At 58.4% G+C, this 17,130-nt stretch overlaps 2 protein-coding genes across 8 annotated transcripts; both read right to left on the bottom strand.

Annotated features, from left to right (window-relative positions):
• Positions 1-955: 955 nt before the first annotated feature.
• On the bottom strand, positions 956-7,592 carry LOC128829540 (cold-inducible RNA-binding protein-like). Of its 2 annotated transcripts, none has more exons than XM_054015006.1 (7): positions 7,487-7,592; positions 5,642-5,756; positions 3,671-3,777; positions 2,789-2,879; positions 2,619-2,703; positions 2,068-2,132; positions 956-1,627 (listed from the first exon to the last, which is right to left on the bottom strand). In XM_054015006.1, exons 2-6 carry the CDS (start codon positions 5,742-5,744, stop codon positions 2,069-2,071), a joined length of 450 nt encoding a protein of 149 aa, XP_053870981.1. In that variant the 5' UTR covers positions 5,745-5,756; positions 7,487-7,592; the 3' UTR covers positions 956-1,627; position 2,068. The 2 variants fall into 2 exon arrangements, with proteins under 2 accessions (XP_053870981.1, XP_053870982.1); XM_054015007.1 differs by having other exon boundaries at positions 1,550-1,938.
• A 2,797-nt stretch (positions 7,593-10,389) lies between these two features.
• On the bottom strand, positions 10,390-16,516 carry LOC128829551 (RNA-binding protein 3-like). Of its 6 annotated transcripts, none has more exons than XM_054015020.1 (7): positions 16,414-16,516; positions 15,145-15,273; positions 14,685-14,791; positions 14,486-14,591; positions 14,314-14,395; positions 13,740-13,807; positions 10,772-10,847 (listed from the first exon to the last, which is right to left on the bottom strand). In XM_054015020.1, the coding sequence occupies exons 2-6, from the start codon at positions 15,245-15,247 to the stop codon at positions 13,741-13,743; spliced, it is 465 nt and encodes a 154-aa protein (XP_053870995.1). In that variant the 5' UTR covers positions 15,248-15,273; positions 16,414-16,516; the 3' UTR covers positions 10,772-10,847; position 13,740. The 6 variants fall into 6 exon arrangements, with proteins under 6 accessions (XP_053870998.1, XP_053870999.1, XP_053870995.1 ...); XM_054015022.1 differs by having other exon boundaries at positions 13,740-13,804; XM_054015021.1 differs by lacking the exon at positions 10,772-10,847 and adding an exon at positions 12,653-13,336 and having other exon boundaries at positions 13,740-13,804.
• Between the last annotated feature and the right edge of the window lie 614 nt (positions 16,517-17,130).

Here is a 17,130-nt window from a genome sequence, read left to right as displayed (position 1 = left end):
CCTGTCTCGCTCTGTGCTCCTCTCTTCTGCCCATGGAAATGGTGACTGAGTGCAAAGTGTCAGCGGAGTGGACAGACATGCTTTGTCAAGAGACAAAGCAGCGCCAGGGTGAGAGCAGACACAAGGCCAGCTCTGGGTGAGTGGGAGCAAGAAGCCGTGGGTGTTTGCAGAGGTTTTATGCAGGGCTGTTCACTGGAGCACCAGTCTCCCGCCACCACAGTCTAGTTTCCTGCCCTCCCTTACCCGCTGGGGCACAGTGGCTTTGAAAGGGATGGCTAAAGGATCGGGATTGAGCCTTGGAGGTCAGGCTGCCCCCCAGGGAAGTGTCAGACCGGCCTCCAAAAGAAGGACCATGGTTTGTGCTAGCTGCAGAACGTGCCCTGGAGGAGGAATGTGGGAGCAGGAGTTACCTCACCCCATGGGGGTTGGCCTTGGTCTCACACACTAACAGAAAATTCTGCAGGTGGGCCAGGTCTGGACAGAGCTAGCTACACACAGGCCGAATTCAGCCCTGCCCAACGCCAGCCCGGCCAGCCGCAGCCGCCCCAGATCCCTGGCAGTTTGCCCTGGGTCAACGGAGAGAGCCAGATTCTTACCAAGGATCTGAAAGCACCAACAGGAGCAGAGATGAGGGCCCAGGAAATCCCTTCCCCGAGACCCGGCCCGGCCGGCATACCATCAGGGACACATGCTTGGGACCACTCTAAACTTCTGACTACCAGAAGCCGGGGGAGGCAGACAGGGGTGAACTACTCCATAATCACCCTGATCTGTACGTTCCCCTTGAGACAGGATACAGGGCTAGACGGCTGTTCTTAGGGGTGCCTTTTTCACAGCCACCTGGATAGCTCAGTCATCCTGCGATCGAATTCCCGTCGTCCCACCCTCTCTAACATCCACGCACCCGTCCGCCTTCGGCCGTCTTCGCTACTGGCAAAAGGTCAAGAGCAGAGAGTTTGTTTCGGACTGTCTTTAATAGGCTCCGTAAAGCCGAAGAACTGAATACAGGAATTCCTTCACCACTTCAAAAACACAGTATCAATGGAATTATGAGCGCTTCTTCCAGTAAAAAAAAGGGACGATATAAACAAACATTTTCGAGAACCTCTCGCGGAAAGTTTTTGCAAATCTAAGCTCGGGCTCGGTTACATCTCGCAGGAAAAATACCTTTTGCACACGAGTCGTGAGTCTCCCTTTGTTCTACCTGAGAGATTTGCCTCTCCCCTTCCTACATGCTAAAGAAAATTTACAAAACTACAAAGGTGTTATAAAAAAAAGTGAAAACCCCTCCACAGCTCACGCTCCGCGGGTCAGAATCAGGCCCCACCTCCCATTTTGGCCAATTAAAAGAAGCCGAATTGAAAAGAACAAAAACAGATCCCCAAATGCTTTAAGAACTTGTGAAACCAGCCTGATCTTTGCTTTGCGGGGGAAGGGGAGGTGGAAGGGAGGGGGGGCCCCTGGAACGGGCCTCTCCTCTCGGGGCTGCATGTGACCAGGCTACAAAAGGGAAAGTACAGGCGGATGTAACTAAACAGTAAGATTCAGCGAAGCTCCAAAAATCTTTATAAATACGGCCATTGGAAGGACGATCTCAGTTCGGGAAGGGCTGTTGTTCATTGCCGGGCTGAGGATAAGAAGCAGGTAGAATGGTAAAGGCACTGTGGCACACAGACATGCCAGCGGCATTTCGCGCCCTGCCCCCCTCCCTGGGGCAGGGGGCCAGGAGGGTGCTGTTCTTAAAAGGACCCAGGTCGGCTTCCAGCCGTCGCTTATTTCCTTGGTTGGGCATCGTCTGCAGCCCGCACTGGTTTGGAGTAGGTCCTACGTGAAGGCGGGGAGTTAAATCCCCCTACAAACTTACAGTTTGGCGGGTGTTTTCCCCCATTCGGGTTAAAAGGCAGCTCTGGGGTTTTATAAGACGGCCCAACAGCGCCCCTTTAAGAGAGAAGTTGGATGGATTAAAAGTCCCTGGTGGGTTAGAGTCTCCACATGCATTTAGGCTAAACGGCGGGCGGGACGGAAGAGACCGGGCAGCTCAGGCCGGTTACTACAGGACAGACTCACCCTAGTTGTCGTAGCTGTCTCTATAGGAGCCTCCGGAGTAGCGGTCCCCATAGCCTCCCTGATTCCTGTGGAGACAGCAAGGCGTGAAACCGGGCCCCCAGCCAGGGGGTCTCTGCTGGGGTGGGGAGGTTGCAAGGGATCGAGTAAGATCAGATGACGAAGGGCCAGGTTTCTGGCTCTGGGAACACTAGCAGGAGAGTCACACCTGCTCTCTGCCCGCCCCTTGCGGTTCCAGCATTGCTTCTGTGCCAGTTTCTCTCTCTCTCTCACACACACACACTGCCAGGGTCACAGCCTCACTGCCAGAGGTGGCTTGCAAAGACCACAGGAAGCTGGGGAGGGAGAGTCGGCAGGATTCTCTCCCCAACATGCCACACAATGAGCTGGGTGAAGGGCACGGGGCAGCCCACGGCACATGGCAGAAGAGTGAACAGGGCTCCAATCTCAGCTGGTCGCTACGTACAAAACAGACCACCCTGAATAAATCCACCCCCCAACCATCCTCTAGCTACTATCAAAAACAGATCACTGCACCCCCCACGCCCGCTCACCTGCTGCCGTAGTAATCCCTGGACCCGCCGTAGCCTCCACTTCGGTTGTCGTAACGGCCACCACCGTAGCCTCGGTCCCCGCCTCCTGCAGCGGAGAAAGAAGGGGGGTGTTTAACACTGGCGGCACCTGGGGGTCGGCACCGATAGGCGCAGTCGGGCGGGACACTCACCTCTTGAGAAGCCACCACGGCCTCTGCCCCCTGAAGAGCCGCGGGATGATTTCCCGGCCTGGTCAACTCGGATCTGGCGCCCATCCACAGACTGGGGAGAGGAAAGGATGCGGTTAGAAGTGGCTTCGCACGCCCAGCAGGGAAGGGGGGCCATGACAGAGCAGGGGATGCAGACCATGACTCTAAGACGTCCTCATGCTTCAGGGCTGCAGCGGGTCGGCTGCTGAGTCAGGCCAGACGGATCTGTTGTGTCCCATCCACCACCTGCCTTCCTCTGAAGCACATGGACTCAGAGCACCGGTCCCAGTTGTGACTGAGGGGGTAATCCCCTGTCTCGTGGGCCTGGCAGCCGTGTCACGCTCAGATTAGGGGTCAGGAAGGAATTTCCCACCCAGGGTGGATCAACGGGGACCCTGGGGGTTCTCACCCTCCTCTGCGGCGCGGGTGAGCTGCTGGGGCATCCAGCAATCTCACCTTGCCAAATCCCTGCCCTTGGTGGCACCTTGGCTTCGCTGCCTCCCATGGGCTGAAATGCTTTGGTCTAACTAAAGTTTCGGGCAGCTGGGGGCAATCTAATGGCTGGGGCTATACACGAGATCAGGCTAGGTCTTCTAAGCTCCAGGCAACCACGTCTGCTGCCTGGGCTGACCCGCAGCCTCTCTGCTGTGCGGGACTGGCGACGTGCACGCCCAGGAGCACTGCCTCCAGAGCCACGCTCCAGTGAGGGTGTCTGGGGGACACAGACTGGGCTTGGAAAAGCTTTTAACCCGGGCACAGGGGCGGCCGGCTTGCCTAGCTCCCAGCCCCCTTTACTGCATCTGAGCTGCTGCCTATGGGGTCCCCCACTTACAGGGCTGCCAGGAAGGGCTGGCCCCCACTCACCTCCCCATTCATAGCTCTCATGGCGTCCTTGGCATCCTCTGGACGGCGATAGGTGATGAAGCCGAAGCCTCTGGATCTCTGGGTCTCTCGGTCCTTCACTACCACCACTGGAAGAGCGAGGGGCAGGGTGTCAGCACGCCCAGTGGGCCCCGGGACACAACCCACCACGGCGCCGACCTCCCGTCAGGCCATGGAGCCAGTCAGGCACTGCCCCGCTTGGAGCCACGGGACACCCCGCCAGTCATGCCCAGCGTACGGGCCCAGCTTTGCAGATGGGTGCTGCCCCCAGGCTAGCTGCAGCCAAGACGTGCCCTAGAGACCCTGCTGACAGCACCCATGGCCATGCTCATCGGAAGGAAGGGCTTTAGGGCCCATCCACACATGGAAATAGTTAGGAACAGCAGCCGGGCTTCACATTCACACCCTGCCTTGGTCTGAATTAATTCCGAGCCCTTATAAGCCACTGGTTTCTGTGCACACAGATGGGGGCCAGGGTCATAGTGGGGTGCCTGCACTTTCACCCCCCACACTGTGAGACAACTGGTGTCACCCATCACCATGGTGTCTGGTCAAACCCACCCACGAGGGCCTCCTCGAGCCGCCATCACCCATTCTGTAGCGCCAGGGATTCGAGGTGCAGAGGGAGATAGCTTGGGGGAGGAGTCCAGGGACTGGCAGCCAGGACTCCTGGGTTCTACGCTCGACTCCGGGGGGGGGGCCTCAGTTTAAAAAGGGGAGGAGACTCCCCCTCTGCGCAGTGCTTTACGAGTCAGGGCAACAGGCTGGAGACACCAGACTCCAGCTGGCCAGGGCAGAAACAGCCTAAGCAGGGACAGCGCTGGAGAGCAAGGGGGTAAAATGGGACCCAGCTGGGGCCCCCACTCCCACCCAGCACTGTCCCGAACCTAGCCCAGTGCAGGAGAGAACCCCCGTGGCCTGTGTGGGCAGGGGGTGGACTGCAGAGAGAAGCCAGAGCTCTCAGCGGTTTGCTCCAACCCCTCCTCTCCCATCTTTCACCTCTGCCTCACCCCCCCAGCCCTGCCCCTTTAATTTACATTTCACCGATCCCCTCCACAAAACCATGGTGTTTGCTGCCATCCCATTGATTGATCTCTCTTCTGGCGGGTTCAACCCTCTCCTGTGCTGGCCAGACACAGCGGGGCCCCGTTCTTGGCTGGCCCTTAGACCTAATTGTAACTGACAGCTTACAAATGTTTGCAATGTAGCTGTAACCAGGTTGGTCCCAGGATACGAGTGTGACAAGGTAAGTGGGAAGTAATATATCTGGCAGAGAAAAAAGCTTTCCAGCTACACAGGACAGCTGTAACTCGCAAGCTAGTCTCTTTGCCCAACAGACGATGGTCCATTAAAAGATATTACCTCGCCCACCTTGTGTCTCTCCTATCCTGGGACTGCCGGGGCTAACACTACACTGCTGGCACCAGGATGTGACTGCTTGAAAGCGAGCTGGGGTTGAAGCTGTGGAGTGCTCTCTGGGACAATTCAATTCAATTGCTCTCGCTTGAGCCACTTTCAGGCACAACCTTCAGACTACACGGCTGGTCCGAGCCCAGGTTATGGTCGGAAGAAGCAAAGCGGATTCCCACAAGTCTCTATTCTTGTTAGCTAGGGCTGGTTGAATGAGCCCAAGCAAGCCCAGTTTTTGGCCCAAACCGGAAAACTTTTGAGTTTTCAGCCAAAATATTGACTTTTCCCTGCAAGGAAAAGGCGCTTGCCATGAAGAAATCCACTTTCCTATCTGGCCCCATTGTTAAAACATAACCACAGAAATATTTAAGCCACACTAACCTCTCCTCTCTCAGCACTTCACTCAAACACCTGCCTCCATTTATGCATAAGCAGCCCCCATGCTAACAGGCAGGCTGCATGAGTCCTGGATGTCACCGGGCGCCTAGGGAGGGGAGAGGGGGCTGGTTTTCTGCTGTGGGGTTGGATGCCAGGCAAACTTACCTTCTGCTATGTCACCATAAGGGGAGAACAGCTGCTCCAGGTTCTGCTCATTGGTGTCGAAGCTGAGTCCTCCGATGAAGAGCTTGCCTTCGTCAGATGCCATGACTGAAGTCACCTGCAGATGAAGCAAACACTTGGTCAATCAGGACAGGGGCGGGTGGCTGGGGAAAGGACGGGGCTGCAGCTGTGGCTTGTTAGCAAAGAGGCTCTGAAATGAACTGTGTCAGATCAAGGAAATGGTATATTTAGCCCAGTATCCCTGCCTTATACCCCAGATCAATTGTCCCATTCAGGCAAGTATTCTCCCCACACCCCATCCTTGCTGCCCCACATCAGACCAGTTGTCCCACCCTGGCCAGTTCCCCTGCCGCAACACCCTTTGGTAGATCAGACTGGAGGTCCTGGTTTGCCTGGCACATCATCTCCAGTGGCAGGCACTATCGAAGCTCTTCAGAGAGCCAGAAACTCAGTGCAAGTGACATCATAAATGAGATGAGGGGGAATTTCTTGCATGTACGAGACCTCAGAGCTGCTACAGACCAAGTTATCCTGTGTCCCATTCCACCATCTCCCCCTTCTCTACTGCATCAGACACGAGCGACTTTAGGCCCTTTCATGGCCCATCGGCCCTCATTTGGTTTCGACGCACATTCCCGCTCGGCCCATGGCACTAGCCTGCATCTCCCACTTGCCCTGTCATGCTTTCTCCCATGCATCCCCTCCCACTTGGGAGTTCTCCCTGTAAACATCTGCAGAGAGACCCCATTATCTATTGTCAAATCCCTTCTTTGCCACGATATCCACAAAAAAAACCCAAACTACAAAAAAAAAAAAAAAACAACAACTAACCCCAAAACCCCCCAAAACCAAAACCCTCAACAGACCGGCCGCTGGTGTGCCGAAACCACTGCCGATCAATATTGTCTCATTGTTTCCTTGTATTCCCCATCTGCCTGTCTCCATCTGTTGTCTCTCCTCTTATACTTAGATGGGGAAAATCCTTGAGGCAAGGATGATCGTTTTGTTGCACGTTTGTACAGAGCCTTGCACATGGGCACACCCCCCCCATGGCTCTATGGTAACCCGAAGGTTAGATTGGATTTTTATCGGCAAATATTCACAAACATGGATTTCAATGGACACCCACGCAAGCCAGTGGGAAAAAAGACCCCCCCCCAAAGAAATGTTCCGACAGGAAGCCGGGCGCTGCGGGAGAAAGGCCTGGAGATAGATTTAAGGCCCATTTGCTGTATATTTGGGAGGGGGGGTGACGAGGTGGGTGCTAACAGGTTAGCGCTGATCCCCCCCCACTCACATGCAGCCCCCAGGACCCCCCCCCACTGAGAGATCAAGACCCCGCAATGGGGGCGGGGGGCAGCCCCCACCCGGCTGGGGGGCGCTGTGGCCCCACAATCCCAAGCGGGGGAGCGATCCCCCCGCCCCGAGGCCGGGCCCCATCAAGATGGCAGCGAGCACGTGGGGCCCGGTCGCCGCACGTGGCGACCACCCCAGGCTGCCTCAGGGCCGCGAGCGAGCGCGCGCGCGCGCCCAGGCGCATGCGCGGCCCTTCCACCGCCCACCCCCGCGCCCCGGCCTCGCGGGCAGGGACACGCGGGGCCGCGCCTGCGCGCCGCTCCCTCGGCGCCCGCCGCGCATGCGCAGCCTGCGCAGCGCGTCTTCCCCCTGCCGCCCAGGCCCAGCCGAGGCGGCGGCGAGCGGCGCCATTTTGACCCCCCCCCTCCCGCTTGCCTCTCCCCAGCCAGGCCGCCCCAAGCACCGCTCCCCGCCCGCCGCTCCCCGCCACGGGCCCCGCGAGCGGGCGGGCGGGCGGGCGGCGGCGCTCACCGGGATGGGTCGGAGCGGAGCGCGGCGGAGCTGCTGCTGCCTCGAGGTCGGCGGGAGAAGCGAGAATGAGAGCGAGGCTACGCAGGCCACACCCCTTCCCGCCACCGAGCGCTGATTGGCGGCCGGAAGCTGAGGGGGGGCGGAGCGCGCCCCCCTCAACGGTCACGTCCTAGGAGCGCGCCGCCTATTGGTCAGCGAAACAAGAGCCACGCCCCCCTCGCGGGCCGGGGCCCTGATTGGTTAGCAGGGTCGCCCCCCGCATAACGCAGGGACCGTTGATTGGCTGAGTAAGAAACAGCCAGGGACACAATTAGGCCACGCCCCCTGGCAGCCTGATTGGCTGGCACAGAGACAGACAGCGGCGGGGGCACGACCCCTCACAGCTTGAAGCCCTGACTGGCTAGTGGAGAAGCCGCCTTACTGCCGGGAGCGCTGATTGGCTGGAATGGCCAGAGCTGGGACCAGGCTAGGGCCACGCCCTCTACGTGACAGGAACGCTGATTGGCAGGCACGGAGTGACGGACGGAAACAAGGCCACGCCCCTTCCCCGCCAGGAACCCTGATTGGCCGGCGGTGAGCGAGACCACCGACCCAGCCAGGGGCCAGGCCTGAAGACTGGACTCCGGATTGTCGGGAGGGGGCGGGGCAAAAAGAAAAAAGCCACGCCCATTTCAACCCCCCCACCCCCAGGGCCATAGGCCCCAGGCCCTGAGAGCTAGGGGGGGGTAGGGTGCTAGGGGTGAGAACCAGACACCCCCCATGGCCCTGAGCTGGGGGGCAGAGGTGAGAACCAGCCCCCCAAACCCTGAGCACGTGTGAACCAGCCCCCCCATGGCTCTAGGCACTGAGGGCCCAGGGGTGTGCGTGTGTTGTTTGGGGTGAGACCCAGCCTCGCCCCCTAGGCTCTACACAGTGAGAGCTGGGAGGGGGGGAAGGCAGAAATGAGGGGTGAGAACCAGCCCCCCACTAGTCTCTGTCCCCCCCATGGAACCGTGCTCTGAGATGGGGAGGACGCCTTGCCTTGCCTGCCTTCCCCCTGTACTCTGTCCTAGAGGGGAAAGGCAAGGTCTCCTGGGGAGGGCAGGTGCCACATGGGGGTGCTACAGCCCCACCTGGGGTGCTGTGGATGACTTGGTAAGGGGCTCGGTAACACCACGAGCAGGTGTGGCCAGGCTGGCACATGGCCCCAGCCCTCCTGGCCCCCAGCAGCAGGTACCCGCCTCTACCCAGTGTCTGGCTCCGGCCACACAGGAGGGGTGGAGCGGAGGCTGTCTCAGAGGGGTGGAGGGCACATGGCCTGCCCAGCAGGCAGAGTGTGACCCCTCGGGGGACTGCCTCACTGCCCAGGGCCTCCACTAGCCAGTGGAGCAGCCAGCCTGTGCCGCTGGACCAGGCCCCCAGCTGGCAGCCTGGGTAAGGCTCCTTGGTGGGAGCTCCCCCTGCCAGAAGCCAGCCAGCCCAGAGATCCAGCTCAAATCAGGCAGGTGTTCAACCATGGAGCTGCCGCTCTCCTGAGCAGGCCAAGAGGTTTGGGGCACCCCCAATGCTGGCTGAGGAGAGGGGGACAAGTTGGGGGCAAAGCTGGTTTGTCCTAGGCTGAAGGGAGCGGCTGGGGGGTGCGTGTGTGTGTGCACGCTCATGCAGATAGCACTGCCGGCCCAGCAACATGGGGGATGAAAAGGCTTTTCCCCACTGGGGTTAGAGGGAAGACCCCCAGCCTGACCCTCAGGCCCTTCGCTCTGGTGCATGGCTGGGCCTGCTCCCCCCAACCATCCCCAGGTGAGCACCCACTCATCACCCACAGACCCCAGCTGCCCCTCGCTTTACAAAGCGGACCGAGTTCGGCCCACACTTTCCACCATGCAGCAGCATTGGCTACAGGAGGGCCCCTGCCACTGTGTTATTGTAGGGTCTCTCCCCCGCGCTTGCACTGTACGGATGCAGGGGCTGGGAGAGTAGGTTTGTAAGCAGAGGGTAACTCAGCAGGCCGCTTTGCTAGGGCCAGGCCTCACCCCATGGCGGGGGAGACGGTCACGGGCAAACACACGAAGGAGGAAGCAGGCTGAAAGGGAAGCGAACGCCTGCCCCCAGCCAGCCCCACACCCTCAGGCAGCACTCAGCACAGGGGAGGGGCCAGTCTGAGGCAAGCTGGCTCCAGGAGCAGCAGCGAGGGACAGGGATGGGCAGGGCCCTGGTGCCTTCCAGCCTTGACATCTCAGCTAAAGGCTGCGGCCGAGGCCAGGAAAACGCTCAGCGGCCGCCCAGGAGCTGATACCGGGGCAGGGAGTGGAGACAGTGCTCCTTGGGCCGCAGCCAGCCCTCGCTGCTCGCCCCCTTGCAGCCACAGCTCCCCCAGCCCTGGTGCCGAGGCAGTCGTGTGAGCCCCGCCCGTGCAGGGGCAGTACGAAGAGACCGGAGGCAAAGCAGGTGCCTGCTGGCTCTGGTGGGAAGCCAGCACCAGCTGTCGTCCCTTAGAGCTTAGCTCTTGGGCCTCTGACAGGAGCCTGCTTCCTCCCCCGCCGGAGGGCGGCTGCTTTAACAGGAAGGAAGCCGCCGAGCTCTGAGCAGCTAAAGAAGGTACATTCCTGGGCATCTACTCGGCCCAGCAGCCGGAGCTCCTGAGACACAAACAGGAGCGTGCAGGCCCAGGCCGCCAGCCACCTTCCCTTTTCAGACTGCGGGGCTGTCACCCCCTCCCCAGGCCTTAACTCCACTCAGCAGTGTGGACAAGACGGTGACCTGACACTGCTAACCTGCCGCACCCGCTCCTCTTCCAGGCTGGTTCCAGATTGGCCCCCCACACAGGGGTACAAAGGGAGTCATCCCCCCCAAACCCTCCCTCCCCGTCTGCTGAGCGCCACACCCAGCTGTTCCCGCTGCCCAGACAAGGCTCACCACGGACACTGGGTCCAGCAGTCTTTATTGTTACACTAAAAAGGACCCTGGCCAAGGAAGGATTTGCTCGTTTCTGCCCTCGCTGGCAAACGGGCTCAGCAGTGCCCGGCTCTCCCCACAGCAGTCATCGGGCCCATCCAGCTCAGGCATGCGGGTGCCCTTGGGGCAAACTCCTGTGTGTGCCGACCACCTGGAAGGAGAGATGGACACAGGTTTATGCTTCAGGAGGGTCTGGCAGGCGATTCTTTCCAAGATCAGGGCTAAGCTGTTAACTGTGTCCACCCCCCATCCATCCGCTCCCACCCCGGCCCAATGGGCTATGGGCCCACCACTGCTTCGTAGCCAAGCAGATTTATGCCCTTTGCCATGGGATGTGGCCAGGATCCATACCTTGGGCCGAACTGTCCCTTCTAGTCTCCGTATCCCTTCCTTTCAGGGTAGAGCAGCTGGCGCCATCCTCTTGCACCTGCCAAAGCAAAGCCGTGTTACTAGCCAGTCTCAACTCACCCAGCACATTACACAAACAATTCGCTGAACCCGGCGGTCTGAGCGGGCTACTCCAGGGCTGGCCGATGCCGCCCATTGGCCAGCCCTGGAGTGTCAGTCGCTACGGAGGCTCCACCCAACCCCACGTTTTGAGAACCCCACCCAAAAGGTGTCTATTCGTCACCGGCGCAGAGCAATTTAACCTGGCAGGTCCAGAGGCACCGGAGTCCCCTCCACCCCCCCGCTGCACTGGGAACAGCCCCTCCCAGCAGACGAGTCCAAGGGCTGCACAAGGCATGGATTAAAATCTTGGACCGAACGGCAGTGATGGCGAGGGGGAGGCTGGGTGTTCGGTACAGGCCAGACTGCCTCCCCCCACTCCCACAGCAGTAGGGGTCAGGCCCAGCTCAGACAGGCCCCCAAAAAGAATCAGTCAAAAAAAACAACCAGCGTTAGCCCTAGGGAACGAGCTGTGGAGGAGAGAAGATGCGGACACGAGCAAAAGAGTTACCTCGAATTACAGGACTATATCCACATATGAACTAGGCAAGAGAGCAGCTTTCGTCTCACACGGATCGCACTGAAGGAGAGTCACAACTCACTTCGGGGTCTCGAAGGACACTGGTTTCCATACGCTAGCAGAGAATGCTCACAGCGGGTAAGATCAGGACAAGGCTAACTACAACAGGCCCACCGACCCCTCTGACACCGGCTGGCCGTGTCTGACCCTAGCTCTGTGCTAACCGGGTCCAAAGAGCAGCGCCTCTTGACCACTCGGCTGACAGATCGAAGCATTAAAAGGAGAACGGAGGGACGAGACACCCCGAGGTGGGGGGCACGCTAACGGGATGATTTGACACCATCCTGCTGCTGTGGGCTGGGAAGACACCTCCCAGGTTCACCAGCTATGGATGAAGCTGCTGGATTTAATCTCGGCCACGCACTCCAGGTTGGCTTCCCACACACCCTGGGAAGGGCGAGTAAATACACCCTCCCAGCCAGTGTCACAGCACAGAGCAAGGGGCGGCCGTACCCCTGTGGCATATGCGCCAGCTCCAGGAGATTCAGTGGTTTAAGTCACTGTCCCTTTTCCAAATTCTGTTGCCACTGCCACCAAGAACGGAGGGCATTAGTGGAAGATGTGACTTGCCGGCTGAAGTTGAAGCGACTTCAGTTAGGGATTCGTGCTGTTTAGGAACTGAGCAGCCTAGACAATCCTAGATCCTCCGGCATCACTGGACAGCCAGCTGCGTCTTGCTTTGGTTTCTAAGGAAACCAAAAGACTGCTTTCCTAAAAATCACCTCCACCACCAAATCCACTTGCTAGAGCTTCCAGCTTAGGGTCAAGCACTTTCACTTTGCGGCTCATGCGGCAGCACAAGATGGCAACGTTTGGATTGCAAGACGCTGCAGGGAGCACCCAAGGAGTCATGGAAACCGGTGCTGGTTTAAAGGCTAATTTTTGGAGCCAGATTTGAGAATCCTTGCCGGTTTAGCCGGGAATTTGTCCTTGATGCGGCCGCAAAGCTTCAGAAGCAGAATTAGACTGCAAACCCCTTTCGATATTTTCGGCTGCTCAACAAGGCAGACAGAGGGGACGATGGGGTTTAATGTTTGTGCTACACTGACAGGAGATCAGGGCCAGGCTGCTGTCTGGTTCCACATACAGTGACATTTAGGTCGGCGTAAGTGGGATCAGAAACAGTCTCCTGTACCCTAACCTCACTCCCATCTCTGTCTGTCTTGTGCAGTGTAACGAAATGTCAAAATGTCGAGAGCAAAGAGTTCGTTTCAGAACGGTCTTTTAATAGGCTTCGTAAAGCCAGAGAACTGAATACAGGAATTCCTTCACCACTTCAAATACAATACCAATGGAATTATGCGCATTTCTTCCAGTAAAAAAAGGACAATATAAACAAACATTTTCAAGAACCTCTCGTGGAACGTTTTTGCAAGTCTTAGTTCTGGGGGTTGTTACATTGTACAGTGAAAATACCTTTTTTCTGCAGATCGAACTTACGAGTCACTTGTGTCCCTTTAGATATACCAAAGGCTGCCGCGCATTTCACCCCTCCCTTGCTATATACTAAAGGAACAGAACTCCAAGGTATCATTGCACTTGTCTTAGAAACTCCAGCTTGCGGGAACAATGTGTTAAAGTGAGTTCAGGGCCCCGTCTTGGCAATTTAAAAGAAACCTTGGGTTGTTGACAAATCAAAAGGAGAAAAATAAACCAGATTTCAAAAATGCTTTTAAAAAAACACTCAAAACTAAACAGAGCTTTCTTGAGGAAAGTCTCAACGGGCCATCTCGTAGCAGAAGCTGTCAGGCTGCGTGTGACAAGACTACAAAAGGGAAGATACAGGTAGATAACTAAACAATAAGATTCAGCGAAGCTCCAAAACTCTTTATAAATACGGCCATTGGAAGGACGATCTTGAGTCAGGAAGGGTTTTTACTCGTTGCGAGCTGAGGACAAGAAGTAGGTACAATCGTAAAGGCACTGTAGCATACGGACATGTTTGTAGCATTTCACCAACTCCTAGACTTTTTTTGGGCTCAGCGAGGCTAGGAATCTCCAGGACTCCCCCTCCCCCAGTTAGCTAGTCACTTGGACGCTCGATGGCGGTCATTGGTGTTAAATGGAATTCTAAGCCTCCACATGCATTTAATGTTAGCTATCGACCAGGGTCACGGAACCAAGGCCTGGCAATAAGACTCGGATAGGCTTGTTAAGGCGGATAAAGAGTCGTCCCAGATAATAAGCCTCGAGTACGGCCACTGCTCAGCACAAGATGGTGCGTTGCAAAGGTTTTAAGTACACCTGCTAAGCAAGAGAAGTGCTGTATTTCATTCTCTGGGCTTCACCTACCTTAGTTGTCATAGTTGTCTCTGTAAGAGCCTCCAGAGGAGTAGCGGTCGTTATATCCTCCCTGACTTCTGAAAGCAAAGCACAACTGTTTTACACTGGCTCCAGATGCCCTCGAGTCTAGGGGCAATGGGAACACTGATCTAATCTGACCCATAAAACAGGCCAGCCAAGATTAGATTAATCAAGAACGGAAGATCTTTTAAAAAAACACCCAATTTTGAGTTCAATGTAGCAGTGATGGAGAATCCCCCACAGCCCTCACTCAGTTCCAGTAGATAACATCCCTCACTTACAAACCAGGTGCCTTATTTCTAGAATTTATCTAGCTTCAACTTCCAGTGCTTGGATCACGTTAGACCTCTTCAACTGGGCAGAGGGCACCCAATATCCAAGTGTTGATCCCTATGTAGGTACTTAGGCTTCAATCAAGTCACCCCTTAACATTCTCTGTTAAGCTGCATAGACAGAGCTCCTGGAGTCTTACTAAGCAAGTTTGCTAATCATTCTGGTAGCTCTGCCTGGGCCCTCTCTAGTTCCCCGCCAGCAGGGTACCAGCCACCTCTGCATGAGTTACCTGCCGCCGTAGTCCCGGGACCCGCCATAGCCTCCACTTCGGTTGTCATAGCGGCCGCCACCGTAGCTTCTGTCTCCACCTCCTGCAGAGAAAAGGACAGAAAGACATGAGTGCTTTTCCTCCCAAGGGCCGACTGGCTTTCAGCTCAGAACAGGAGGGCTGCTAGACTCACCTCTGGAGTAGCCGCGGCCTCGGCCTCTGCCTCCGAATGAGCCACCTCTGGATCCACGGGAAGATTTCCCAGCATGGTCAACTCTGATCTGACGCCCATCCACGGACTGCAGAGGAACAAGACACGTTAGGAAAGGGGGAGCTAGGCACACAGGGGGAGCGGGGTAGGCAGCAGCCCCCGTCCCTGTGGAAAGACTCACCTCTCCATTCATTGCCCTCATGGCATCTGACGCATGTTCCGGGTTGGCAAAGGTGATGAAGCCAAAGCCTCTGGACCTCTGGGTCTCTTTGTCTTTAATTACGACCACTGGAAGGAGAAGAAATCAATCACTTTTTGGTCCTCACCCTTTGAGCCTAGGCAATAGGAATTGCCCTGGGGCTACAGATTATCCTTGTGTAGTACAGACGTTGTGGTCAGGTGCTGGGATATCTGAACCTGCCATGTGATATCAGCAGATGACCTCTTACACCCAGATCTGGACAACTCTTACTTAGGCAGCTGGGATCAAGGATTAGAACAAAACAGCTTTTTTTGGAAGCAGAGGCCTAAGCACGCCCTGCAACTAGGCCCTGGGTACATGACCCCCTCAAATGCTCCAGCAAGACCAATTCTCCTCACAGCTGTAGGGACCAGGAGCATGGGCGTAACCGAATCCTTACCCTCAGAGATGGGGCCGAAAGAGCCAAAATGCTGCTCCAGGCCTTGTTCGTCGGTCTCGAAATTCAGACCCCCAACGAAGAGTTTTCCTTCTTCAGAAGACATAGTGGTGGTGGTGGAGGAGGAGGAGTCTGGGGAAGGAGATGCAAGGTGGTTAGAAGGAACAGAACAGCTGCACCAGGGCTTCTCCCTACCAAGCCTGGGGACAGGCCCCACGTGGAAGGGAGGCACTCTCCCCAGCATCAACCTCAGCCCTTCCTGCCTTGGTAAGGAGCCCAAGAGCTCTCCCCACCTCCCCCCCAGAGGCAGGGAGCAACTAATACCCCTTGAGAGCAATTGGACCCCACTGCTCTCCCTAGAGTCCCTTCTCCCTGGGGGCCTTATGGAGCCTGAAATCCTCCGCTTGTTCCCTAGCCTCAGAGCCCAATCCCTGTCTGCTCCCGCCCTCCGGGGAGAAGGGTTCCAGGATCCCATTGGACTAGCTCTCTGGTGGAGGGACTGTAATCACCAGCTCCTGGATGGATCTGCCAACCTCCACACTACAGCTGCTAATCTAGGGAGAGCTGTGCTTGCAGGGTGACCCCCCATCCTGCCCACAGAACAGGACATACCCCTCCCGCCCCAGGCTTCGGGCAGGCCCTCTCCTCCACACATCCAGCCCTCATCCAAGCCACCCCAAGGACCCCTCTGCTCCCCTCAACCCAATGGAGTATCTTCTAACTCCCCCGCCCCCCCAGCCTGCAGGGAGTCCACCCCGCACGTGCGCTACTCCCCCACCCCGATGAAGGCCAGATGGCCCCAGCCTCCCTCCACCCTGGAGGGAATCGCGCCCCTCCCCCCCCCCCAGGGCCGCCATCTTGTGTCCCGCGCAGAAGAGATGGCGGCGGTCACGTGGCCGCAGTAGCGAGGCCCGCGCCGGATGGAACGCCGACCCCTCCAGCGTTCCAAACCCCCCCCGCGGAACCAGCGCGGGAACGACCCAAACGAACACGACGACGCAGGCGCCTCACGCGCGTGCGCGCCCGCCGTGTTCCACCCCCCCCGCCCGTTGAGGCTTCCCCCGCGCATGCGCACATCGCAGCCCCCCCAACCCGAAGAGAACCCCCAGGCCCCCGACGTTTTACTCGAGCTCCGCCGGCCGCGCATGCGCATTTTAAGGCCGCCGCTGCGGCCTCAACGATCCCCCGACTCCCCTGCGTGAGGGCTACCAACCGCCGCCATTTCCCGCTCACGACCCCCACCCAAGCCCCGCGCGCGGCCGCCCCACTCACCGAGCGGATCTGTCCCGGGCTGGAGCTGCTGAGAAGGCGGCCGAGGCGGCGCCCGGCCGAGCCTTATATAGCGGCCCCGCCCACCGGCCTCCGGCCACGTGACGCGCACCCGCCGCTCCCATTGGAGCGGGCGCTAAAGCGAGCGCGCGCGCGCGCGCGCGAGGGAAGGACGCAGGGACGGAGGGGCCAGCCGAACGGCGCCCATCCGGGACCTTGGCACGCGGCCTACATCCGGGTCCTGCCCAACCGCCATCGCGCCCCGCCTCTTCCCGCCAAGCCGGGCTCAGGGAAAAACCCGGGAGCTGCGCATGGCTCAGCCCTGGCGCACATCCGGGTCCATCGCGGAGCCCCGCCCCCCAGCCACATCCGGCTCCTGACATAGCCTAGCCCCACCCGCCCCGGGGACATCCGGGTCCCTTCGCTCCCTCAGCCCAGCCCCGGCTTGAGACCCCCCGAGCCCCGCCGCGGGGACATCCGGGTCCTTCCGTAACTCCCACTCCCCCTCCCCCGCGCGCGCGCGAACGCGCGAACATCCGGGGCCTGCCCGCCCCGCGCGCCATGGTTACCATAACAACGCGGCCCTCCCGTACTGCCGAGAGACCCCCCCCCAACCCCGGCCCGGCGAGACCCCCCCGTGACACCCCAGCCCCAGAGACCCCCCCCGACAGCACAGCCCCGTGAGACCTGCCCCCGTAATGCCCTGGCCCCCCCGAGACC

This window comes from Malaclemys terrapin (genome assembly GCF_027887155.1).
Source record: "Malaclemys terrapin pileata isolate rMalTer1 chromosome 20 unlocalized genomic scaffold, rMalTer1.hap1 SUPER_20_unloc_2, whole genome shotgun sequence".
Classification (NCBI taxonomy): domain Eukaryota; kingdom Metazoa; phylum Chordata; order Testudines; family Emydidae; genus Malaclemys; species Malaclemys terrapin.
This window is presented reverse-complemented; position numbering and strand designations above follow the sequence as displayed.